This window comes from Pezoporus wallicus, unplaced genomic scaffold, assembly GCF_028554395.1.
Source record: "Pezoporus wallicus isolate ANWC-B61680 ecotype Strahan unplaced genomic scaffold, APGP_CSIRO_Pwel_v1 contig_8831, whole genome shotgun sequence".
NCBI classification, from domain to species: Eukaryota; Metazoa; Chordata; class Aves; order Psittaciformes; family Psittacidae; genus Pezoporus; species Pezoporus wallicus.
In genome coordinates this window covers 229,597-257,051 of record NW_026638431.1, presented here as the reverse complement: position 1 = coordinate 257,051, position 27,455 = coordinate 229,597, and the positions used below count along the sequence as shown (strand labels likewise).

Genomic DNA, 27,455 nt, shown 5'->3' with positions numbered 1-27,455 from the left:
AGCCCATGTACCTTTTATTAATTAAAAACATGCTTTGATATTTCTATTATTTTTAATTTGCCATTCCCCATGTAAGCTATGAAATGTCATTATGTCTAGCACTGTGGTATGATGTAGATAAGCTGGAGGCAGTATTGCTGCAATTAATATTGTTAAGATACAAGGTCTCTGTGAAGCCAGTCCTACTGCTAGGACTGCTATGAATGATTCCGCTTTGTGAGGGAAGTCTGTATAACTTCATCTTAGCATTTAGTGTGAATTCCCACTACTGATTGATTAAGATTGGCTTTGGCTTTTGTTTGGTGTTTGGTTTGGGTTTTGGTTTTTTTTATGAGTGTGGTTTGGTTAGTTGGGGGTGTTTTTTTGAGGTTTTTTGATCTTCTTTGTTTTGCTTCACATACTGGCATTAAAATGTCTTTTGGATCCCCAGACATGAAGGTGTGAATAACAAAGCTGAATATATTCTATAAGCATACTTTTTAAATTATCTTCCTGTCTACTGGCCTGTTACATTTTGCAGAAAACAAGAAAAGGATTGGTATATAGGTGATACCGAGTTATCCCGGTTAAATAAATTGTTAATTACACAATTAAATATGCAGATTTTTAATTATCACTTGTCAGATTCTCTTAATTCCTCCAGCTGTTTACCTAGGTTGTCTCTAGTGGATTTAGAAACTGCTTCTCCCCTCAGCCTTGCATGAGATCCACGCTTTCCTGTTGTTTTTCAAAGACTTTGGACCACTAATGAACCAACTCCCTCTCTTTTTTTACTTTGAAATAAAAGCTGCAGCTTCAAGGTTTACCACAGACCCCTCATGTCAGCTCTCCCCAGGAAAATGCCTGCAGTTGGGAAACAGCAGTGCTTAAAAGTTAAGAAAAGACTATTTGTTTCTGGCAATTGCATATCCAGAAATCACAGGCATCAGTACGGAAAAATCAAATTGACTTTTAGTATTTCTTGTTAGCATTAATAATTATAGTAGTTATTTGGACAGATCATGACACATCTTTTGGAAGTGATTTGCTGGGAAAGAACAGCAAGAATTGTGGCCAGGGAATGAACTTGTTAAGCAGTGAAACATTCTACAGAGCAAATATGCCAGATGTAGAGGAGCAGAGTAGATTTGAGGCACCAAAAGGAAATATTTATTTAGTAAACTCTGCAATCTCATTCCTAGATGTTTTTGGAGCTGTTTTCTGTCTGCCCTTCCCTACTGGTCTCTGTGTTAGGATTTTGAAAAATCTGGTTCCAGTTTGTTTTATGTATTTCTAGTTTTTATTCTGCTTCATGTTGCTCTTGCATGTTTTGGAAAACCACTGAACCTTGAACTCAGACTTTAGAGGAGGCAAAGTAATTTTCAAATATTCGGCTTTGAAAAATGTGTTAGCTCCTTAGCCCTGTGTCCCCCTCTCCTTTCTGTGTTGAGATCTGAATTTATTTTCCTTATGGAAATATTTATAGCTAGGATATACATTAGGGTTTAAACAAACAAACAAAAAAGCATGTTTATTTTCTGTGTGCTTGTATGCAGAGTTTCTGTAAGTACATTACACCATGGGAAGGTGGAATTTGCCAAATTTAGGTCAAAACTCAGACTGAACTCATACTGTATAGTTTTCTGTCTCTGCTTTTGTCTATGGCCCACTTATGGAGGTTTATGAGTTGGCTGAAGCCTTTGAGAATGAAGCTGTGTTTTTTCAGCTCATGCAGTAGACTTCTGCTTTTAAATCCAGGCATTTTTTGGCTCAAGTCCTACAGATGTCAGTCCATTTTTGCAAAACAACTGAAGTGTTTTAATTGTAAATCTATCCCTTTCATGTAATGCAGCCCTAGAAATTTGGCCTAAGTTTGCCTAGGGTCTTTTCTGTTTGTCATGAAACTGGCAAAGTTAGGGGCAGTCTGTTTTTGAGTTATGAAAACAGAGCTGCATGCATTTGCAGATCATCTTGTTCTTGCTCTCTGTATTTCTGTCCTAGTGGAAGGCAGCAGTCTGACCTGCAGCCAGGGGCCCTAAGTCGAGCAAAGCATTTACACAATGAGAAGAGAGTCCCTGCCCTAAAAGGCAGACATGCTTAAGCATTTTTGGTTTGTTTCTGGCAAAACTGAGAAAGGAGACCTCCACAATAGCCTAAATATGCATATGGATTCAAGGTGGCCAGGGCTAGAAAAACAAAGGAATTATCATTTCTAATGAATGGAGAAGAATTTTGTTCAAACACTTGGATTATTTGTGAAACTGCTTGTTCCTGAGAATGTTATATTCTTTCCCATCTTGAGGCCATGTGACTATACCCACTTTCAACTCTTTAAGCCATTAAATTCCAGAATCGTATAGCTGAGATGCAGGGTATAGCTAGACATGAGTCTGAACTGGAAATACTGTATAATAGTTATAATTAGTAACAGGACTGACATTGCAGTGTATTGTCTCCTTTCAGTGTAGCCTTCAGAATTGTTCATATCAAAATATGGATGTTTCTTAGCAGTATATGCTAGCCTAGCAAGTCTGGAAGGATTCTCATTTTGCCAAAAGTGCTGCTTCTTGGGTTGCTGTACTTGGTAACTTGCCTGTACAACCACATATGAAAATGAGGGAATTTTTATTTGGTACCATACAGATATCCATGGAGACATGGATCGGACACACATTGGCACAAATCTGTATTTCACACCTTTACTTACAGATAAAAGGAGCAGATAAAATGTTTCTACTGAGAGTAGTTCTGTTAGGTTTGGGCTTGTAGGTATTTTTCTATTTTACAGTCAGTACTGTAAAGAATTTCTGATAACTGTTTCCCTGCTAATGGTCTTTGTAACTGTATCCCAGATGTAAATATTTTTTGGTAGGGAAAAAGCAAAATGGGGGAATGACACAGGAAAAAAAAAAAAAAGGCACTTTCATTAACAGTTTTAGGGTGCTGAGTTACATATCTGCAGGTGCTGTGCTGTCCCCAGTGCTCTGAGCACTTGAGATAATACCATCTGGAGGAAGTTATTTGTTGGGACAGGACAGTGTTTTAAACTTTGAAGTCAGTAATAAACAAAGTGAAGCAGCTGGAATCTGGCAGAAGAAGAAGCAAGCTGTTCATATCAACCCATGCTATTGAAGGAATGAGAGCAGTGTACTGGAGTTGTTTTTACATATGCTTGGAAGTTTATTCTTGCTCTAGAAGTTAGCTGCTTCTGTTATGTTAGAGACTTGAGGGAGGATTGCTGGGAAGTGATGGTTGGTTTTAAATTTTAGGAAGTAATATGTAGGTAATTACAGTAATTATATTTCTGGTTTTATACTGAGACAATAGCCTGGGTCTTGATCCTTCAACCCTCTCCCTGTTTTATGTTTTAAAGATGCCTCTTTTCATTTACAAGGTATGGGTCTGGTTTACCTCCAGGTAGATTAAAAATAGAAGTTTTATTTAATGTATGGACTCTGACTTGAAGGAGTTAAAGCACATAGCTTTTGACTTAAAAGTCAGACTTGCTTAGGCTTTTTATTTTGCCATACAGAAAAATTAAAAAAAAAAAAATTAAACATTTTTCTTTGTTTTTATTGTAGCCACATGGTATTAGTAACCAAACCTCCCTTCAGAGTGTTTAATTCCTTTTCCATTTGGCATACATTCACGATACACTTGTACATAGCATACTCTCTGTATGACCGTACTTCTTAGACAAAATCTCCCTTCACAGGTCACTGGATAGTTGACACACCATTAATTTTTATGTTTCTGTTAAAGATCTGGAAATTTAGTACTGTGCATGAGTTTGTTATAGATTGCCAAGAACAGGAAAAATCTCTAATCCGAAATCTGACCTTTTCCACCAGTGGGTCACCAAGATGTCTTCAGTCACTGTTGAGTTTCCACCAGTCAAAGTACCCTTACGTGTCAGCTTTCACAGTTTATATGAAGGTATTCTGTTAGATGGTGACAATGAATTTGGAAAATTGGAGGTCACCTGAGGTCACAGAGTCCATTGATTGGATTTTAACAAGGAAAATTTTTATAAATACATCTAAGTACATGATTACAAAATTGTCCCAAGTACTTCCAGAGCCTCTTAAAGAGGGGGAAAAAGCTGTGAAGGTTACCTGCCTTCCTGCCCTGCACTGCTATGTAAATGGAGAAATTTTCCATTCCATTTTTATGGCATATCAAGAGATTATAAGCACCACTGCAATTTGCATACTTGTGGCAGTGAGGAGTTTAAGTTTTAAGAGGAAACCATCTTAGTATTTGTTATGAGCTGTTATCTGATGGGGGAAGAAATAAAATGGAATATCACATTGTTGAAGAAGGAACTGGCCAGGGACTGTGCTTGTACATAGGACTGTACACAGCAGTGTACAGCAAAAGGCAGACACAAACATCAGTAAATAACATATATGTGAGCAAGAGTAGAACCATTTTAACTTATGTGCTCTTGTTTGTGTATTTATTCACATACTCATCCCTATATGTGTATGTGGATGTGTTTTATGCACTGTTCATGCACAGTTACATTGAGCAAAAGGTAATAAAATATATGTGAGAGTAACTTAGGAGTTTTATCTTTGGGCCAGTTTCAGGACTAGCAGCTTTCTGTCTTGGAAAGTTACAGTCATGGAGCAGAATCTCCCATGTAGCTAAAATAGGATATCCATAGTTTTTTTACAATTAAAATGCTGAAAATCCAGGTCCTATTTTTTTCTGCCTGCATCTAACAAAGCCAAGGATTTCAGATTTCTGTCTTTAAAAAAGGCAAGTGTTTCATTTGGATATTTTTAAGCTTATCTTTAAGGATGTTTAGGTAACTCGGGACTTTGTACTTTTTCTCTTGAGCAAGTAATTGGAATTACTCATTTAAATTTTCTTTCCTTTTAGTATTTTATATCTATTGTAAAACTGAACTACAGTATGTCTGTAAAATATTTTAGATTATGTGTTAGGAAGGATCAAATACTTGAGAAGTTACTACAGAACCTTGGGATAAGGGAATATAAGTCCCCCCTCCATTTTTTCTTTTTTTCTTTTACTTCTTTTTTAACAAACCTGAAAACAGCTGTTGAAACAATGACATCATGGAATGTGACATGACTGTGGAAATTATTAACTAAGTCAGTCTTTGAAAGCATCAAAGTACATGTAGTGTTGGAGAGTTTCTTAGCATCTAGGATGATTTACAAAGTTTCCTTGGGCATTGCACATTCACATCTTTACGGTGTGTCAGTTTCACGTCTGACCAAATAAATGCTTTGCTTTTCTTCAGTTCCCCTTCTGACTAACCTATTTTTATCACGCGAACATGGCTACAGCGTAAGCTTATGGAAGTACTTCTGGAAAACAAAACACAGATGTTGCTTGCACATCTTAGTGTTGTTACCATAAACGTGCTTTTAAATGATGTTCAGAAGTTGTGACACTTCGCATGTTGCTGGCATCTGTGCTTTACAGAGGAATTTGGGTTGGGGGTGACAAAAGCTGTCCAACTGGTGAGGACAGTCTAGTGGAACTACAGGGCTTCTTGCATAGTGCGCAAATGGCTGTGGCAAGCAGGTGATGTGTTGATTCCCTGGAGATACAAAAAATGTGCTTGTACTCTTCCTGACTCTGCCTGCCTTTCTGAACAGCAAGAGGCTTGGCTGGCGCAGGTTGCTCCTTGTACTGACTTTACTGTCTTTGGCATCATTTGTGTTTGACTTCCTTGGCTGTTGGCTGCTGTTCTAGCATGAAAAACACCAGATGAAATTTTATTTTAGCAGTGGGTTTTTGTTATTTTAATTAGACATTTGAAGTGTGCTTTGCTACAAGTCAGATGAAAGCAGGTTACTACCACAGTGACATAGTAGGTAATTAACTGGGGTAAAAGAAAACCTAACTTCATGATTTTATTGGGGAAAATAGTGTTTTCATTACCTAGTCTATCACAAAGGAAGGGAAAGTTGTTTTAGCTTATTGGAATAAGAACAAACTCAAAGAGAGCCTTTGCTGTCATACACAGACTCGTGTGTTTATTTTGCTTGTAGGTGCTGCACTTAAATGTCCCAAGGACAACTGAAATCTCAAAATGCTTTTTCTGTAGATTTGTGACTGTTGTACCATTCATTCAATGCCATTTCTCCTGTCCTCCTTCATTCTGCATTTGTAGCCTGATTTGTGTCTTGCTCTCTCTATTCCATGAGTTGATTCATCTTGTCTCCTTCCTTTGGCTAAGTATACTAACTTTTGCCCATGACCCTTATCCCTTTCCATCTCTGGTGTCTGGCTACAGGTTATTTTGTACCACTCCAGTGGCTCCCAGACAGGAGGACTTAGAATAGAATCATAGAATAGTTAGGGTTGGAAAGGACCTTAAGATCATTTAGTTCCAATCCCCCTGCCAGGGCAGGGACACCTCACTCTAAACCATGCCACCCAAGTCTTCGTCCAACCTGGCCTTGAACACTGCTGGGGATGGAGCATTCACAGCCTCCCTGGGCAACCTATTCCAGTGCCTCACCATGCTAACATGAAAGAATTTCCTCCTTATATCCAATCTAAACTTTCCCTGTTTAAGTTTTAACCTGTTACCCCTTGTCCTGTCACTACAGTCCCTAATGAAGAGTCCCTCTCCAGCATCCCTATAGGCCCCCTTCAGATATTAGAAGGCTGCTATGAGGTCTCCACACAGCCTTCTCTTCTCCAGGCTGAACAGCCCCAACTTCCTCAGCCTGTCTTCATACAGGAGTTGCTCCAGTCCCCTGATCATCCTTGTGGCCCTCCTCTGGACTTGTTCCAACAGCTCCATGTCCTTTTTATGTTGAGGACACCAGAACTGCACACAATACTCCAAGTGAGGTCTCACAAGAGCAGAGTAGGGGGGCAGGATCACCTCCTTCGACCTGCTGATCACGCTCCTTTTGATGCAGCCCAGGATACAGTTGGCTTTCTGGGCTGCGAGCGCACACTGAAGCCGGCTCATGTTCATTTTCTCATTGACCAGCACCCCCAAGTCCTTCTCTGCAGGGCTGCTCTGAATCTCTTCTCTGCCCAACCTGTAGCTGTGCCTGGGATTGCTCCGACCCAGGTGTAGGACCTTGCACTTGTCATGGTTAAACTTCATGAGGTTGGCATCAGCCCACCTCACAAGCGTGTCAAGGTCCCTCTGGATGGCATTCCTTCCCTCCAGGGTATCAACTGAACCACACAGCTTGGTGTCATCAGCAAACTTGCTGAGGGCACACTCAATCCCACTGTCCATGTCAGCGACGAAGATGTTGAACAAGACCGGTCCCAACACCAATCCCTGAGGGACACCACTCGTTACTGGTCTCCAGCCGGACATTGAGCCATTGACCACAATTCTTTGTGTGCGGCCATCCAGCCGGTTCTTTATCCACCGAGTGGTCCATCCATCAAATTGATGTCTCTCCAATTTAGAGACAAGGATGTCATGTGGGACAGTGTCGAGCGCTTTACACAAGTCCAGGTAGATGACATCAACTGCTCTACCCCTGTCCATCAGTTCTGTAGCCCCATCATAGAAGGCCACCAAATTGGTCAGGCAGGATTTCCCCTCAGTGAAGCCATGCTGGCTGTCATCAAGCACCTTGTTGTTTTTCATGTGCCTTAGTGTGCCTTCCAGGAGAATCTGCTCCAAGATTTTGCCAGGCACAGAGGTGAGACTGACTGGTCTGTAATTCCCCGGGTCATCCATTTTCCCCTTCTTGAAAATGGGGGTTATATTTCCCTTTTTCCAGTCACTGGGAACTTCATCTGACTGCCATGATTTTTCAAATATGATGGACAGCAGCTTAGCAACTTCATTTGCCAGCTCCTTCAGGACCCGCTGATGGATTTCATCAGGTCCCATGGACTTATGCACGTTCAGATTTTTAAGATGGTCTTGAACCAGTTCCTCTCCTACAGTGGGCCCAAGGACTTGATGTGACCTCTCCCTTGCAGGAGCTGCTGGTGCATTGGTGAGTGAGCTGTGCAGAGGCTGGTCCCTCTCCCAGGATGTCCCACATTTTGCAGGGTCAGATTGCAGGAATGGGAAGTGTCAATGTGCCATCTTAGACTTGCTGGAAGATGAATGTAACTTCTGAAGTCCTGCAAGCCACATCTCCAGGGGGAAGGCTGTGTACATTTTCTTTAGAATCTGTCAGAGGTGATGGAAGGAAGATAAACCACAAAGAGTAGCGAGAAGGACCCTTAATGAGTCAGGGAAGTTAGGGAAGTGAGTTAGGGAAGAGCTAAAACAACTTTTCACTTGTGTTCTGGGCAGCTGAAGCAAAGGGTGTTTGTCTCTGCAGGACTCGTAGTCAGTGGCTTCAGATTGTATTGCTTTGCTTTTTCTGATTGTATATAGATATGTGGTCTTGAATAATCTGAATGTTATCTAAGGGTTTGTTGCAGACAGACATGCACGTATTTAGAAACACAGTATTTATGGATCTCACTTCATTTCTGTGGAAAACACCACTATACATATTTGAAATTATTCTGAGGCACCGGAGATTATATATTTTTGTGTATGGTTTTATGTATGGTGTATCTGTGTGTAATTACAACCCAGTCTGCATGTGAACAGAAGTCCATCCTTTTGTTACCTGATAAAGAAAACTCTGATGGCTAGAACAGCACTCTAAAATGCCTCAAAACTGAGGAGGATAAGGGTGTCTGTGACTTTGTGTTTCCATGGAGTGATGCAATATGGAGATGACTCAGTCCAGCTTAGTTGTTTGTCATAGAGAGCAAATAATGTGTTTTGTTCTACTTTTTATTTTTTAGGAGGGAATGCTGCCCCGCATCTACATTCACATGTTTCTGCGGCAGAGGTGTCAGTGAAGCTGCCTTCCCTGAACACAGATAATGAGACACAAAGTAGTATATGTGGCGATTCAGAGTCTTCAGGGACAGATACGTTTTAAAGCTTACAGCTTTTTATGACAGTTGCTGTCTGAAGATTTTATCATTGGTTCATTTGTCTGTCAAGTGTGATAGTCTGGGTGTTTCATCAAAATACCGGTCTTTCAGTACTGTTTATTTTCTACTATTTTTCTTAAAATTTTGTTATGGTAATAAATTTAGGCAATGATTCTGTTTGTGAATATAACAAATATTTTTAAGCAAATAAAATGCAGTTCTTTCAGAATCACTGTGACTTTATGTAGATAAAGGCCATTTAAATATTTATTGTATGCATGTATGAATGTGGAAGTGATTGGTATTAAAATCTGTCTCACTGTTGGGGGAAAAAATGCTTGGTTCAATATAATGTCAGTACTGTCAAAATATTGAGCCAAAGGGAAATATATTTGAAGCCAAAGTTTGCAAGAAAATTGTACCTTTAGGTATCTTCAGAGCTTGTTCATTCTTAGAAGCCTACTATGACAAAATGCTAATTCAAAATTGTATGTAAAAGAGACCAATAGAGTTTAGACAATAGAGTTTGTATTGTTATTCGAAGAAATTTCTTTTTAGAATTACAAGATTTTTTTGACATTTTGATGTTTGTTTCCCTAAAGACTTTTTCTCATTTGAATCATGTCTGTATTGGAGATTGTCTGGGTAAGGTTATTTGTTGACATTTTTGAATGTAAATTCCTCCTTCTCATGAGACAGAGCTAGTTGCTGCAGTCTCGGCCGTTCAGAAGCCTGATATTCTCTAGTCAGAAATACCATAGTAATAATTAACAGCAAGAGTGTGTGATCATATTGCCACCCTCCCAGGGACTGTACCATTTTTTTATTGCCTCAATCAGGGCAATGTGGTCAATCCAGCAGTGACTGGGGAGGATCTGGGATCATGTGCCCCAAGCAGCATCCAGGCAAAATAAAAAAAGAGGAGTTCAGCCGTGTTCCAGTAAAAAAACAAAGAAAGAATCTCTTCTCCAAGCAAGCCAAACAAAGCTTTTGCTCTGTTCCTCATCCTGTCTGAGCCTTTCATGGGATATCTGTGGAAGAGGTAACTGTGGCACTTTCAAGGACATGGGGGGTGAAGGCATCTCTCAAAAGCTAGGAAAAAGTACTCCTTTTGGGTTGATTTGTACCTTGTGACACTGGGGCATATAACTTTATCTGCACAGCTTCACTGCATCGCTTAAAGAGAGGCACTTTGTTGATGCAGATAGTCATAACTCTGAACAGTTCCCATTACTTGTATTTTACAGAGCCTGCGCTGATTTAATCTCTCCGTAACAGAGAAAGATTAAAAATTCTTTTTGTTTTCATTTGGATCTTATTTGCCACAATGTTGAGTTGATTTGCTGAAGAACCTGCAAGGGTAAATGGAAAAAGAGAGCTTTGACCATTTAAAGTCAGTAATATCAAGAGGATTCAACTTTAAAGGGTGTCTCTAGCAACTTGCAGAGTTGTGCTCTTGTCTGTTTTGACAGAGATGTAAATAGCAGATTTGGGTGGTGGACAAAAATGTGGCAGGCTTCATGCAAAATGCAGTATCACTTTTTTAAAAGGTACAAATGGGACGGCATTACTGGGAGCTGGTTTTCAGCATACGATGTCATGAGCATTGTCTCCAGCAGTCAAGCTGCTTCTAGACGTTCTTAAACTGTGGCAAGCCACCAGGAGCAGAGGAGAGCATCTGTGAGTTTGTGCCAAGTCTGTGGAGCTGCGCATATAGATCAGACTACTGACATGATTGATACTTTAAAAACAGCAGCTTTTTGGGGGGTGGTGGATGTGTTCTTTCACCCTGCAGCCGGTTGCTGCAGCAGGGCATCGAGTGGTTGCACTAGAACAACTGAGAGGATAATGAAATGCAGTGGGGAGGGCAAAAGCTTCTTAAACCAGATTTCCTGCAAGAGAAAACCTTAATGAAACTATGTTCCAAGTGCTCTGTCAATCTGCTTGTTTTTTTAGGATATGTAATTTAGGTCCCCTTTGTTGCGGTGTAAATGGCAAATGAGCTGTCGTGTTCTTGTACCCAGAGCTGTAGGCCTGGATCAGACTGCATTGTGCTGAACTAAGTACAGTAATAAAGAACATGCAGAGAGCTGACAAAATAAGGATGAGACAGGAGACAGGAAACATACACAGGCAAAGGAGAGTACACAGGAAAAGACGAGAGCCCTAGCCAGTGGGAGAGGCAGTTGTCCTCATCATACTAGGAAAATGACTGTGTCAGGTTTGTCTACAGTGCTGAACATCTCACATTTTGCTCTAATTAATTTCTTTTTCTCTTCTTGGGAGCAGATGAATTCAAGTTAAACGTGTTTTCATTGTCATTGGCTGAATCCTGTAGAAATTAGTTGTGGTTTCAGGAACACACATCAGAAAATTCCAAGAGAAGACCATTTTCAATCAGCTTTGCAAATTCTCTGTAGAGCCATGTTCTCTCCCAGCTCGACGTGACTGACTGATCTTTTTGGAAGCTTCTAGGTTTCTGGCACTGCACTTCAAAGATTGGCTGCTGGTGGGGATTACACTATGGCAGTGGGATCTGCCAGTTGTTCATTCCCACTGCTACCTCCACTGTTCCCATTCTAAGAGAATTTTGGCGAGGTGACTAAAGTGCAAACTCTTTGCTTTTCCTTCCTCGCAGCTTCCCCAAAACAAAGTAATTTGCCTCATAAACATAAGGAGAACTCTGTAAAACTGGCATCCTGTGCATAGATAATATTACAAGTATTTCTATTCCTAGAAAAAGCTAAAAGCTGGAAGGGGGAGGAGGAGAAGGAGTGGGAAGGGAGGAGAGAATGTTTTGGTTTTAATGTCTCCATTTTTTCCTTTGAAATGGGAAAAAGTATCTTCTAGAAATTTATCTATTTCTTATTTTTGGATTCAGTCTTGTGTTTCAGATTCCTGTAAAGTTTTCCGGAGTTTGAAATGGTAAGCACATGTTCTGTGAACACAGCCAAGCTGTGATAAGGAATTTGTCTGTCTGCATCTCCAAGTTCCATTTTGTTTCTACAGCCTTTATGATTGAAAATGCACATTTCTCATGGGCACTCACAGAACTGAAACAGCATGATTTGCAAGCTTGCTAAATGGATTTCTTCCAAGCAAGTCACTGGGGTATGTCATCAAAGCTTAACAGCATCAAATAGAATTCCATCCAGGAAAAGTATTAAAGTATTAAAAACCCACCTCTATTTTATATATATAGTGGTTATTGAATTTCAGGATTCTAGTGTGGAAACTGAAAACCTGGCGCTTTTCTTTGGTTTGACTGAAATCCTGGTGAAGCTTGCAAATATTTTACATTAGGAGAGCACTAGAATGAGGGTATTTGTTCATGGATTGGAATTGCAGTATAGGAAAGTGCAAAACTGAAATGTCAGAACTATTTATGTTTGCAGAGCATCTTTTTCTGCTTTTGATAAGTAAAATGTGGCAGTTTGGCAGCGAGGTACTCAAAATTTAGGTAAGTTTGGGGTTTTTATCTCCTTCTCTCCCCCTCCCTGAATTAAAAAGATGCTGTATGGTGAGGGTGGTAGCAATAGAGATCTACAGGGATCTGCAGGGACAACATGCAATTCCTGGCACAGGCTGAGCTCCCTTTCCCTAGGCCAGCACAGGCTCCTGGGACAGAACTCCAGCTGCAAGCTGATAGGTAGGTAATTTGTCTGATGAAAGTATCACCCTTTCCCTGTTCCACTGAGTTATCTCTGTTTTCAGTATAGGAAGTGGAAAATTTCATGTGCACGCTTAATCTTCTCTGAATTGTGGGAAATTGGATAAAGTGAGGTTTTTGTTATTCCTGTTCACCTTCATAGCTCAGAGATGGAAGTTGTCAAAATTAGCTGCTAAAAACATGTGCTGACCTTCCAAGGTGCTTTACAAATCACTACAGGATAACATTTCTGTCCTGACTGCGTAAAGATGTCTGTGCCAGCTTCCTCCCTTCGAATTAAGTTCTCAGATGTTTAAAATTACACATGTGCAAAAGTTTGCTGGATCTCAGTCTGAAATGTAGCCATTTTAGAGCTGGAACCCTGCAGCTGTTTGACAGCTCAGTATTAACACTCAACACAAGAGTTTAAGACAGAAATGCAAGAGGATTGCATCTTACGGAATTGAAACGATGTGAGTTCATTCTTTCTATAGGTGTCCAGCACTGTTTTGTGTGTGGGACTGAAAGCTGTTGTTTAAGCATTGATATTTGTACAGGTTGGCAGGTGTGTTCCTATAGAGCTCTTTCATTTTTTAATCCCCTTTTGCTGCACTTCTGATTTAGATACATGTCTTTCATAAGTTGTCTCTAAAATATTCTTTATTATTATTATTATTATGTGTGGATGCTTCCCCCAGCCTTCCAGGACATGGATGTCATAATGTTTCTTTGGTCCTGCAAATGTGGCCAGATCATGTATCCAAATCTTGATGCTGTGGCATTCTTCAGCCAGATAAGGGACCTGCAACAAACTTTTTCCACAAATCTCAAAAGAAACCCCAACATCTTAGTCTCACAACAGCTGAGCAGAGGCTATAATACTGCTCTGGGCCCTGCTCGTGAGATGGCAATAATACAGACCCACAATCCTCTCCCCATGTCTAGAGCTTTTGTTATATTTTGGGTAGAAGGACCAAGCTGCTTTTGCCTTTTGCTCTCATTCTCTGCCTTGAGAGGTAAGTACAGAAAGTACAGAAAGTAGACTCTTCAGGGTTATTCCTTATACATTGCGATGTATTTAGAAGCTAAGAGAAAAATCGATTCAGAATTGGAATCAGAAGCCTGTGAGGTGCCTTGTTCATGGAGGAGGTCATTCCTCAGTATTTCCAGTCCAAGAAACAGCTGTTTTGGGAAAAGGTGCTTTTTCATCCATCTGCCAAGCTTAACTTAGGGCAGAGAAGCATTGTCATTCTGGTCAGACTTCATACCAAAGGCCCGCTGGTCTTTCAGGCTGATGAGTTCTGCACTGAGTTAGTTGAAGAAGTATGTGAAGCTGCTGAAATTCCTTGAGCTAAAAGCTAGGGGTTCTTGCCCATGTACTTGCCATTGAAAGTCTAGGGCAGGTCTCAGAAAAATAGCTGGAAAAAAGAGAGATGCAAAAATCAGCCCGTTGGAGAGTTGAGTGGGTGCTGAGCAAAGAATTTTACTAAAACTCAATAAACTAAAAGCAACTGGAAAGTAGCAATGCTGCAACTTTGCCGATGACCTGCCAATGACCTGGAAGCCTGGGCAGCTGCTGGGATGAAGGTCCAGGAAGAAGACAGTGACCATGGCCAGCACCACGCAGGGCACTTCAGCAGTGGCTGGCTGCAGGCAAGGAAGGCAGCAGCTCTGACTCTTTAAGCCCTCTCTTGGCTTTGTCTTTTCCTGGCAGGAGTTCCCAGCCCTGCAAATCAGGGCTGCTAACATTTCATTTTGCCTTGGACTGGCTGCACGCAGAGCTCCCTTTCAGGGACATAGTGGGGTCATTCCTTGCTCTGCCATTGCAATGCACCTATTTCTTACTGTCATCTGAAAAATTCTCCCCTGGTTGGTGCCTGTTTCTTAATATATGTACAGTTATACTTACCTTGCTGCCTGTTATCACCTGCACAGCCAACTGTTTGTTCACCATCTAAAACTCTTGCCCCTGAAATGATGACTTAGAGCTTATTTTTAATAGGTTCTGGGCAATGCTTCATGTGGTGATTGGACACTTTGCTTGGTGAGTGACATCCTGTCATTTTTCCTCCCCTTCTTTTTATTCTGACGGTCATGGAAATTGTGCTCTTCCTGCGTGATGTGCCCTTGGAGAAGGGCATTCAGCATCCTGTACCTGTCACACAAATAACATCTTCCCTTTCTGTGCTGCGGAGTCGCACCTTCTTCCCTGCTGCATTTACTTAATCAGCACCTATGGCAAAGCAGCAGCCACTGAGCCACAGATCAGATGTGGTACTTGCTGTGAAACCCAGCATCTGCCTAAATAGCACTTGTATCTGTTAATGCTGATTGTTTAATGCAGCTTTCTAGGTAGTATAGTGCCAGGTGCTGTTGAGTAAGGGATTCCTCTGGCCCATAAGCATTGCAGCTCACAACTGAGGAGGATTTCCCATTGTGTGCTCAGGCTGCAATGCTGTGCCTCTTTTGATTCCAGACTTTAAACACTGATTTTGTTTTGCTTTGCTTTGTTTCCCCAGGTCAATTAGCTAAAGCCATCTTTGCAATTAAAAGCAGTCACATTCTTGTCTCCTCTAATTTTGATAAGGATGTTTTTCAGGGCAGGGAATGACTGGTTTTGTTTAGGTTCTTACAGACCTTTATAGGGACAATAGTGGCTGGTTTCTGCAAGTCCTGCTAAAACCAGGAGGGTGCAGAGGGATGAGATAGGGACCACATTACAAAGAGGGATCCTCATGGAAAACAAAGAGCAGAAATGAAAGTCAGAAGGTGACAGATCCCTTTTTCATCCTTGCAGCAACTGTTTTGCATCTGCTTGTTGTACTGTTTGACAGGTAAGGATTCTTTAGGGAGGAACTCTTTTATCTCTGCACTGGGCCGGTAAAATAACAGCAAAGGACTGTTCATCCCTGCCTACCTGGACTATTTTTGTTATCTTAATTGTTTCATTCTCACAACCCACACTCAGCCTTTTCATAAGATTGGATCCTTGATCTTCAACCCAAGATCTTGAGGAAATCTCAAATTGTCTCCCTGCAATTTCTCAGCCTCTCTCATCTACGAGAACAAACCCTATCTCTCCCCACCTGATGTACTCTGAATTTCCACAGGGATTATCTAAACAAAGCCCATGTGATCCATTTCTCTCAACCCCTCTACAAATGGGAAAGCATATATCATGGGTCCCTACAAATAAACACAACTGGCAAGATGTGATTTTTCTCTGTCTGAAGTAACACCAGTTCTTTAATCTGCTGCCTCCTGGAAGCATGTCTGTTCAGAGAAAGTGCAACCATTACAATGTATACACAATGTTCTTTTGCCACTTCTCCTTGCAGGCTATAATGGGAACCCTATACCAGAAACATTGAAAGAAATGGAGCCAAGTGAATACCTCTTTTACTGTGTTTGCTTCTCCAACTTGGCTTTGAAACCAGAAAGCATTCCTGCTTGTAAGGAAAGGAACGACCAGCTCAAAAAGGGAAAGTCCTGACCGTGAAATCCCACTGCAGCTTAATTTTCAGACATGTGACTTTCATTCAAGCATGGTGTTATAGATGGGTGCTTTATGGGACATCATTAGTTCTGAAAACAGCCTTTGTAAACTGAAGAAAGGGTAAGTTTTTGCTGCAACAAAACCAACTCGGAGCTGAACACTTTAAAATACTGCAAAAACTAGAGATGTTTTTACAGTTAAACTTCGTCTGGAGTTCATTTGAAATAATCATGTTTACATGGAGGTGAATTAGTGTGCTGAGCTCTGCCAATACCTCACTGTAGTTAAAAGTACACAGCCAAGAGTTATAACCCTGCTAATTCAGCCCCTGAGTGCTGCAAGAACCAAGAGGCAGAAAGGCCAGTCTGGGGGAAGGGAAGTGGTGGGAAGCCAAAATCACTTTAATCAGTGATGAGCCTTGTAGGAATATTTCAGGGGGAATAAGTTCTGGGTCCATGCTTTGCCTTTTGTTACAAAACAACTGTTTCTGTGTATGTGAATGGTAAGCCTACACAGGTCCTGTTGCTGTGTCTCTGATGAGGGTAGGATTCAGTTTGCTGGGCAATGAAGATTTTCACATCTCTGCTAGGCCTCTGCACCTCCTTATGGCTTTTGGAATAGGCTCACTGAAATGCGAGTCATCTCTGCTCTTGGAGACACCTCCTTTTGGGTAAGGCTAGTCTTTCTCTTCAGCATCCCTGGATGGCAGAGATCAGGGGGTGGTAGAGATGAACCCACCCCAAGGGTCATTTTCCGATAGTACCATTGGCCTGAGAGACCTCATCTTCTTTGAGGAGTGCTGGCTGCTAAATGTGTATTTGGAGTTAGCAGTGACCTGGATGGGTCCCTTCAAATGCTGTTTCCCTCCTGCCCTTCAGTTCAGCTACTCCTATTTTAAGGGCTGTCTGCATGAGAGTAAAATGTACTCATGAAAAGAGTTTCACGTCTGATATGCTTGTATAGTACCTGGGAATGTCTCTAGCACATCTGTGCTGTGTGGTCCTTCCAGGAGCCTGAGAAAGCATTTCTCTCGCTAAAATTTTGAGTGGCAGGATTAATTCCCGGCTAAGGTCTGTGAGCAATTGCAGAGAGCAAAGCTTTTTGGTTTTGCGTTGATGGTCAAAAATGCAATTGCCTTGAGTGTTGGCTGATATGAGAAGGAGCTTTATTTCAGGCAGCTTCTGCTGTTTTCAGTTAATTGAATAGGGATGCTGGGGAGGGACGCTTCATTAGGGACTGTAGTGACAGGAAAGGGGTAAAGGGCTCAAACTTAAGCAGGGGAAGTTTAAATTGGATATAAGGGAGAAATTCTTCCCTGTTAGGGTGGTGAGGCACTGGAATGGCTTGCCCAGGGAGGTTGTGAATGCTCCATCCCTGGTGGTGTTCAAGGCCAGGTTAGACGAGGCCTTGGGTGGCATGGTTTAGAGTGAGGTGTCCCTGCCCATGGCAGGGGGGTTGGAACTAGATGATTTTAAGGTCCTTTCCAACCCCAACTATTCTATGATTCTATGATTCTGTGGTTGCTGAAAGCCCTCTCCTGACCCTCAGCTCGTCTCCTATCTCCGTCTGCTGCTATTGAGCTGTTAGTGGAGGTGTTGTTCTTTCCTGGGCTCTCAGCCTGCTCCTGGAGATGCCGTTCCTGCTCAGACTGGTCCTGGCAGACTGGACCTGTCCTTGCCAGGCTGTGTGGCAGCAGGGACACTTGGCCTGGCAGCTGCTCCATGCTGGAAACTTGGTTGTTGCCATCTTCCTTGTTACTGCACCCTGTGCTGGCCAGGAAGTGTCAGCTATGGGGCTGCCAGCATGGGCTTTGCTCAACCACCTGCATCACTGTGTGTACCCCAAAGAGAAAGGGAGATACAGGGAAAAAGGGAGATGACAAGAAGCAGGGTTACAAATCATACCGAGGAAGGTGCAAAGCTGACGGGGGCAAGTAGGGGTTGTGTGTTGGCAGCAGATGGGCTCTGTTCTGGATACTCACCTGTTTTGGTCTGGGTCTGTGTGATCATGAGATGAATTCTCCAAGTGGAACCAGGTGGGAGGAATCTCAGTGAGATCAAAGGGAGGTAATTTTATTACAGCAGCCTGCAATTCCCCTTTTTTTTTTTGTGGGTATTATTGCTGCTTAATGTAGGGGATTAAATTCTTAGCTGATATAATTCTGCATGTAGCTCCATTGACTTTTATGGTACTACAGCCGTTTACTGCTGTAAATGGGTCCGCATTAGCACTCTGCATGGATGGTTCCCAAGCTGTTGTCTGTAGATGACTGGTGTCACAGCCATGGGTATGTGGCCCTCAGCTGGGTGTTTGCAATCTTCTCCAAAGCATCTTCCATTAAAGACTTAGTAATTAGATTGCCTTGTATTCCACAATAAATTTTGCATGTTGACAGCAATCTTTGGTCTAAAAGCTACGGATGCCACTGCTTTAAACTCTCATCACTAATTCATTGCTTTTAATTTGTGTAAATTAAGATTCTCATTACTTTTTTTTTTATTGTCACTTACTGGGCTGGGGAAACTCTTTGCCAGCAGCTTTGCCCAGATGCTTGTTTCTCTGGATAAATAATCTTGGGACCAGCAGCCAAACCAGGACATGCTGCCATTTTAATGAACTGTAGATTTAGAGCATCGTAGCATACCTGGAAAAAGAATAAATCGTAGGTTACTTCTGATTTCTTTCTTCATTTATTTCGGAAGTGAACAAGGAGCCAACCATTAGGTTTCTTTCAACAGTGACAGGCTAATTGTTTCAGAATGGGGCTGGGTAATACGTGGAGTGCTGCTATGTGGGATCAGTTGGAACATCTGTTCCTGAAGAACGCTGTGTAGGGACGTCACTTCTGAACAGAGATAAGCCGGTTCAAACAGGATGTGAAGGAACCTTGCAAAGCTGAGAAAATTACTGTCATGACAGCTGTAAACCCAAAAACCTCTTGGAAATGCAGCCTGGGAGCACTGCTTTTAAACAGAAGCGGAGAAAATCTGATCTGGGTTTCTAGGCAGGGCACTGCGTTGCAGGTAAGCATGGTCCTCTTGCAAAGCCTTTACTGGTGTTAAAAGGTTCCTTTCCAGCAAAAGCATTTCATAACCTGCGAGTTGGTTTAGACAGCCAGTTCTCACAAGAGGTAATTAGCTGGAAATTCAGGTTGTTTTCAGCAAATGTGAGACAGTTGTCTCAGGCTTGATTTTTTCTGCACGGGGGGTATCTGCTGATGGCCACCACCAGAAACACAACACAAAATTAGATGGATACAGGATAGCTGTTATGCTTCCTCTGTAATTTTTACAGCTATTTCTGTGTTTTGCTATATATCTATGCTAGGGAAAAGGTTGTTCTGCTGGTTTTTGTTTGGTTTGGCTGGGTTTTTTTCAAAAGGTGTTTGATGCAGTGGGAATTTTCAGTTGTGATATTTAACTTTTGGATGGCGATGAAACATCTGAAGAAAAGAGTGCTCAGAAATTGGATACTTAAGGGGTACAAAGCTGAACTCTTACAGCAAGTGATAAATAAGAGTAAACATAATGCATACATTTCTGACATAGCCTAAGTACTTGATCGAATGCTAGTTTTCTGTGACTTTGTCCCTGGGAGTATTTGAATTGTTTGAGCTGCTGCTGCTAGCAAAAATGATGCAGTGTCCACACAAAATGGAAAATATTAATGTGCAAAGGTTTTGAGCAATTTGAAAGAAGCTCTGAAAGGAGCAGGGCCTCGACAAGCTTAGGAGCGTGAAAGTATTTTGTATTACTTCGCCCTAGCCTCAATTTCACAAGATATTTAAAACACATGCCTACATTTAAACATATGAGTATTTGTACTGGCTTCAGTGAAACCCTTCTCTTGGGTAAATTTAGGCATAGGCTCAGATGTCTCACTGAATTAGAAACGTAAAAAACTCCACGTACTTCCTCCTCACAGCCCAAATAGTGACAACTCTGAGTAAATCCCAGTAGAGTACGTAAAGCAGATGAGTGCAGAAAACACTGATAAATCCTCTACCAGTCCTTAAATCTTGCTGGTCTTTAATCTGATAACTCTTCCTCCCTCAGACACTGATGGGTATAGTGTTTCAGCTCTCAGACCGCATGCTGGTATGCATAGATGTATTACGTGCTGTGTCTCAGGGCAGCAAGTGTACACAGAAATTAGGAATTTGGGTTGTTCAGTTAGACAGCTTTTAAGCTGTCTTTCATTAAGTCTATTATTTAACAGAGGGCTTTCTCACTCACAGCCAGGAAACGCTTCTTCAGAGGTACTGTTGCTGCAAAGCCAGTTTACACATGGATTCCTGATGCTTGCAGTGGAAAGGAGTTAAAATAATTTCTCCTGCTGCTCTGTCCTTTGCTGCTGTCCCAGCTGAGGGATTTGTTCCAGATGGTGGTGGCAGTGGGTGGGAGCAGTCTGTGCTGGGGGACGAGGACAGATGTATGCTCCATTCCCTGTGCACCCCTTGCGGGTGGTGACCGGAAGATGAACATGCCAGAGCTCCATCACTGACTGCTCCAGATGAGCTCAGAAATGGCTGCAAAAAGACCTCCTGCACCCATCTCTCTGCTGGCATTGTCTGGTCCTTCCCTGCATCTTCAGGCATCAGGAGGTAATGGGGAATGACTGAAAATCCCTGGGTTTGTGCTTTGTCAGGGGATGGAGCAAGCCATTCTATTTCCTGCCCAGGGCACCCATGGCTCCCCTGTTCCTCCCCAGACTGCCTGGGTCTGTGTTGCTGCATGTCACCCTGCACAGCAGGGCTGGCAGCCAGCCTGGCTCTGAGCCCCAGTGGGAATATTCTTCTCAAATTGAAAACAACTTCTTAAAATAGTGTTGTAAGTTTCAGAGCTCCTAATCAAAAGATTTTGGAGATGTGATGGGTCAGGGTGGTGGAGCAGCTCCCAGCATCGCATCAAGAGGTACCCTGGCTCCAGGAGCTGATGGCTATCTGGGAATGACGCCAGCTCTTGGCTGGCATGTGGCCTAGAGTTTCTGAAAGAAAGAGGGGCTTGAAAGGTAAAGCTGTTCTTTTGATTTCAGCTGAGAAAGGCCAAGGACTGGGAGGCAGCTGCTGACACTTGCAGCCTGGCAGAGCCAGCACAGGAAAGGTGAGGCAGCCACACGGCCCTGCTCCTTTCCCTGCTGCAGATGAGAGGGCAATTGGCTGTGAAAACAGTCAGGGGGGATGATGAGGAGAGCTTGGAACAGAGCAGGTCCCCAGGTGTGAAAACTTCCCTGCTGGTCAGAAAATCAGGGACCTCCTGCAGACTGTGCTTTATTGAGGGCTGATGTCAGCACGGTGTTGCTATTGCCTGCCGGCTTGGATACCTGTGGAGTGATAAATACTGGCTCTCCCAAGGCTCTGTTTAGATGACCAGCTCAGTCTGTTTTGCTGCTGCTCACTGCTGCCTCTGCCCTCCCGTGCTGGTGCTCCTGTGTCACTTTGCCCAGCGCTGGGGTGCTCAGACCAGTCCATGCCTTCCTTCATGTTGGCCAGGGTTTTGTGCTCCTGCATCCCCTCAGGTAGGATTGGGCTGCTCTGTCCTCCACAGACTGGGGCTGCAGTTATCTGGTGCAGCACAGCCTTCTTTAAATTTCAAATATCCCTTTTCTTAAGGGTGATGGGCATATGGGCAGCAGCATCAGGAGGAGTTTCAAAGCCTATTCTTCAGCAAGGTGCATTGAAGTCACCAGCATTGTTTGCTCTTACTGATGAAGACTGTGAGCAGTGCCAAAATGTCTATATGAATTAAACTAATTTAATCAAGCTGGGATTGATGCTTCCACTGAGAAGAGCACTGAGGTCTCTGAACACCTTCATATCCTTTGCAGGATGTGAACAAACAGTTTGCACTATTTTTTCTTTCTAACTCTTCAGTTTGCTCTTGGCAAATGCAGGCCAGCAAGAAAGAGGGAAGCTGCTGGTTGCATGACTGGAGGTGACAGCGCAATGCCTCCATCTGTTCTAAATGAAGTCTTTTGAAGCCAGCCTCGAGTGGAAGTCAAGGTACAGCAGACCCTTTGCAGGAGGGTAGGTGGGTGCTGCATGACTGTGAAACAGGCACGGTGGTGTTCTTGGGCACGTGAAGGCAAGAATGATAGAGGTGACCTGCCTGTTTTGGCACTTCCCCCGGCTCAGCTGCCCAGAGTTCATCAGGAGATCACCAGGGAAGCTATCACCATCCTCACCTGTTTATTTCTGTTTCGTGCTTTAAAGAAAAGCCTTTTTCCCCACAGTGCAGCTGTAAAAAGTTGTTTAACAGCAGCCTCTTTATAACTTTCTATGCAGACACATTCTAATTAAAAACCAAAACTAATCAGAAATTGCCTTCCAAGGGACCTACCCCAAGTGGGGATTGAGGGCATTTGCCGTACAGCAGCCAAAACTTTTACAAATGTTTGGTTTAGTGTGCAGCAATTTCACCACATGAGAATGGGCTATTCCAGCTCATGGGCATTGGCTATTCCTGCACCAAGGAGCCCTCCCTGAACAGTGCTTTGCTAAGTACAAAAAGTCTTCAACAAGTACAAAAATCCCATTTAGCTCAAGGACTCAGTAGATTGTCATGCTGGGAAAGTAAAGAATCAGTGGGGAAAGTTGCTCCTTGGTGCTCCAGTCAAATGTTGGTGTTTTGGAGGCTCAGCTGTTCTGTAGGATTCATCCCATGTACTCAGTCCCCATGCTGGCGGTTCCTAAAGATGTTAGGACACTTGCTCCTTGGTGCCCTTCCAGGTCTCATAGATCGTAAACCAAGCAAGAAATAGGTTATTACCTAGAAATAACTGAAAAAAAAAAAAATGTAAGGTTGGGATAAGAAATTCCATGTATTAGGATGAGATTGTTTGTGTTTGTTTGTTTCTGGTATTGCAGGTCTAGGGGCCAGTGTGCTTCCAGTGTTTTTCACCCCACAGTCAAAAAAGCCAAAGACTTGCTTGGTTTTCTTAACGGGAGCTGGTGTGATTGATCCAACACTGGCATGCAGTGCTTTAGAGCTGTGCTAAATACAGTGACTAAGTACCATGACATTTTTGATGGCACCAAGTGACTCAGGATGTTCTTTGTGTCCAGCAGCTAGTGGGACACAGTGACAATATGGTCCTGGGTCAGGACACTTATCTAAGGGCATGATGGCACCTAAGCCACTTAGTTTTGAAGGGTTTTGTGGGTATCCTGAGCCATTTACTCCAAAACTTTCCCAGCTTTTAACATTTTAAAATACTGGGGTTTAGCATGGTGCAGTGTTTCTCTTAAACTTTTTCTTAGCTTAATCCACCCATCTATACCCATGGCAGAATTTCTCCATTCCCAGGACTGAGATGCTGAGTTCCACTTTTGCTACTATTCATAAAGTAATGTCAAAACCCTGGTACTGCACGCTGGGCCTCTTCCCAAATCCTGCCTGCTCATAAATAGGCTGCCACATTATCTGATGTAAAATGTTTGCACCAAGATCCTATGTCGGGGTGAGTGGGGTTTGCAAATGCTGGGATTCCAGTGCTGCAGCAGAGATCCTGCTTCCAGCAAGCAGGAAAGGCTTCTAAGGCAGCAGAGAAATTAAACCTTAAGCCTGACTTTAGAAATGCCTTCCAATTCGGGGCAAGGGGGAGGGAGAAGTTTGAGATGGGGGATGATGTGGGACCCACATCCCACTGTGGATACCCACATTTTAGGGTGCCACCTGCATATAGATTACCATATAAATGCATAAATATGTATATGTGTATGTGTGTTATATACAGCAACCAGTCTGCCCACAGGCAGCTGTTGACATGGGCAGTCCATGTCTCCCCTGGAAGGGAAAGATGAGCCAGACTGCTGAGAAAAGAGAGAAAGATGCTGAAGGCAACTATGAAAATTAAAGGGAAAAAAAAAAAAAACCACTGATCTGCAGCTGGAGATGTTGGGGCACACACTTTTTTCCCAGTTTCTTTTTGTCCTGTTTCCCTACTTGCTTGTCTGCCTAGCCAAGCTCTTGCCCATTCTTGCTGCCGACTTGCTTTCCTGCAGTTCTCCAGTGCCTGAGTACCTCCTGCGAAGCCTCAGTCTGGCTGCAAAGGGAGAGTGATGAGTTTGATGGTGCTGCTGGCAGCCCACGGAGCAGCACCACTGGGGAGGGACCTGGCCATGGAAGAACACAGTTGCAGACATTTCTTGAGCCCCAAAACCCTCCCTCTCCTGCTTCCCACAACTGTTCACATAAATCTCACCTCCTGCTCACAGAGAGTGTCTGTCTTGTCTCACTGCCCCCTCCTCTGCTCCTCCACTGACCTGCAAAGGGAGACAGTAATCAGCCGAGCTGCAGCTCTCCATTTTGGGATGCAATATCAGACAGTAAAATTTGAGGCAATTGACTTAAATAAGCCTGGAGAGCTGCAATGATGGAGCTGAAGTTGCCTTCACTAACTATAATAAAGCTGTAAGCATCTGTAACCCCCTTGCCCTGCCCCCAGCAGAGACTGCCTTTGGCAAGGGGTCCCAGCAGAGATGCTAGGTACTGGGCAGCATCCACTGGGCAGGCTTGGGGCCATGGAGAAAGACTCTGAAGCTCTTTGAAACTGGACCCTGCTTCCTGCACAGGTTAGAAACCAGTGGTTAGGTATTTTTTTTCTCAGGGGCTATTTCCCTGCCTTGCCTTTCTGTGTGACACTGCATCACCTGCACTCCACAGCAGGACAAGGAGGGGTACTGATGAACGCGAGGGCTTGCAGCCGGCAGGGGTCTATGCTCTTGAATGGAGCAGGGAGAGGTATCACCCCCAGCCCAGGTGGTCAGCTCAGAGCTGCCTCACTATGGGCTTAAACTAACTCTTTTATTCAAAACTTCTGGTTTCTTCACAGGAGAAGCATTTTTGCTTTCTTTAAAGAAAGGTAATAGCTGTAAACTGTTTTTTAACACGCCCTCCCAGAAAAAAAATATCTAGAGAAATCTCATTTTGCAAACAAAATTGTGGGGAAATGATGTGTCTAAGCAATAGACACGTGTTTTTAATGCTCTGAGGGTTCATAACAACAAGGACCTTATGTATTCTGATCTGTTTATAAGGAGAAGTCCTGTCCATGTTGTATGTGGCTGCCTTGAGGTTGCACTAGCAATTAGGGGCAGAGCCTAGAGAAAAACCTTCCCTCTTTTTAATCCTCATCCATATTCTGAAGAAGGCAGCATTTCTGCTGCTGAGTTTATTTTCAAATCAGGACCAGCCTGGGAGCTACAGTAGGGATCCCACCCTGCTGTAGAATTGTTCATTTTCTTTCATAACTATTTATTATCTTCCCTTTCTTTAGGGCACTTTCTCCCCTGTGCTATTGGCTCAGCATCATCAGGCCTGTCCGTAAGACCAACACCAGATTTTGCTTCTGGTCACTGAAATTTAATCTCGGGCTCAGACGGGGCATTAACAACCACCTGTGCACGGGGGACACATGCATTCCTTTTATTGCGGTGCAGAGGGAAATGCCTCGTGTGCTGCAGGGTTACATGGTTCACCCAGCAGATCTATTATTAAAGATACTCCTGCCACCAAGCTCATTAAGAAACATGTTCCTCAGCTCCTTCTCGCTCAGCCCTGCCTCTTTTAAAATGGAACCTTTTAATTTGAATGAATCTTTAATTTGATTCTGTCGCCTTTCATGCTCTCCTATAAAGTGCTATTCCCCAGGTTCCTTAGGATGAGGAGTTATTTGATCAGGTATGAAGGCAGATATGTAGCCGTGGAATTGATCTAATTTTGTTGATGTGGCTGCAGGATTTTATTGCCTGCTTGTAGCAGGGATGTGTCATAAAAGAGCGAGAGAGTGGGCAGTCCTGGGGTTTCTCAGTCTGTACTGCTCATCTCCAATGGATTTAGCAGATGGGGCAGTGAAGGGAAGGGCTCACTACTGGGTCGGCTCCCTTGTTTTCTCAGGGGATGGTTCATTTTCAGCTTGCATTTGAGCTAGACATCTCCAAACAGCAGGATGCTGAGAGGAAGGGGAAACAGGGTGAGAGTGTTTAGCAATAAAAATTAATCCATGGGGGCTTTTTGGAGGGGAGTTAATAGCTACTTTTAGGTCCTGATCCTATTTCTGTGAAGTAAACAGTCACAGGCTTGAGCCTTTTATCTCTGGAGAAATGAACTGAGTTGAGGAGCAGAGCCAAGCTAGAGTATGGTGAGAGGCTCTGTATTTGGGGGCTTTTGGTTTTGGCTACAGGTTTGATATCCAGCTGGTGAGAGTCCTGGGTAATCTGCATGGCTGTGATGCTGCTGCAATTAAACTCACATGGCTGCAAGCCTGATCCAGGTAAAGCATGTCTGATCCAGGCAACCCATCAGCAGGGTCTGATATCCTGGGGTGTGGTGTGATAGGGACAAAATCCCCTTCCTGCCCAGACCACAGCACCTTCCTGCAAGCTCCTTCTTGTCTGACAGAAGAGATGGAGAAGGTGGTTACAGCTGATAAATGGGAAATCCTGAGTGTTTTCTTCCTTCCCCTTGCCCAGCTCTCCTAGATCTCTCTTAACCACATGTTCCTCAAACTGATGTACAGAAAAGTATATTCCCTACTTCCCATCACCTCTGGACAAATGGCATGGCCTTGCTCTGCTCCCTGAAGATGGCAGTGGATGCACTCCTGATTTACACCACTGTAGGTGGGATCTGGGCCCCCACCATGCTTATCCCAAGCACTTTCACACCAAAACAACTAAAGTCACCTCAGCTCCAGGGTCCCAGCCGGGGGTGAGCTGATACATCTGCAGCACGACCAGCCTGCTCCAGGCCCCAAAATACCAAAGGCTTTCCTTAAACTCTCTTTCCCCGGGGACCCCACCTGGGTGTGTGTCCCTTGGGCAGGGCCAGAAGTGAGGTGCATGTAAACAGTCCCTGAGCCTATGGGCACCGACTTTAATGCTCCACCATGACTTCTCCATCCTTCAGAGCTGCCAGATGCTGCCCTCTCCCCACTTCCTCCCTGCCAGATGGTGCAATGGGTTTTGTGGGACAATCTCTTTTTGGGGATCAGCGCAGCCCAATTGCATCAGGTCTCTGTGCCCCAGGACACCGACCCTTTGCCCCACTTTGCTGGCACAGCTGGGGTCTGAGGTTGCTGCAGGACAGCTGTGCCACTGTAGCTCAGTCTGGGAGCTCAGGCTTGTGGCAGAGCTGCTGTCCCTTGGTCCATGTCATTGTTTGTCACTGCTACAAGGTCTGTGCTATGTGAGCCAGCATCTCCCATTATGCAGAAGGGCTCCTGCAGACAACGGCTGTGCTGGGATGTGGGTATGGACTTCATGTTTCTGCCTGTTCAGAGACTAAACCACCCTGAAAACTCCCTTTAACTGGCGTCAGAGCATATTATGGGCAGGATAAACTACCACAACCACCCTCAACCTAATGGAGCTGGGCAAGGAGATGGACTTACCAGTAGGTGGCTGTGACTTTACCCTATAGG

The 27,455-nt window shown here is 43.4% G+C and overlaps 1 protein-coding gene across 2 annotated transcripts in view; it reads left to right on the top strand.

Moving 5' to 3' along the window:
• Nucleotides 1-9,164, top strand: part of KIAA0586 (KIAA0586 ortholog) — a 74,472-nt gene extending 65,308 nt beyond the window's left edge. For both annotated transcript variants that reach the window (XM_057410667.1, XM_057410666.1), the window contains exon 31: nucleotides 8,755-9,164. In XM_057410667.1, coding sequence (XP_057266650.1) covers nucleotides 8,755-8,836 — 82 coding nt within the window. In that variant the 3' untranslated portion in view covers nucleotides 8,837-9,164. The remainder of the gene's footprint in view (nucleotides 1-8,754) is intronic.
• The last annotated feature ends 18,291 nt before the right edge of the window (nucleotides 9,165-27,455 follow it).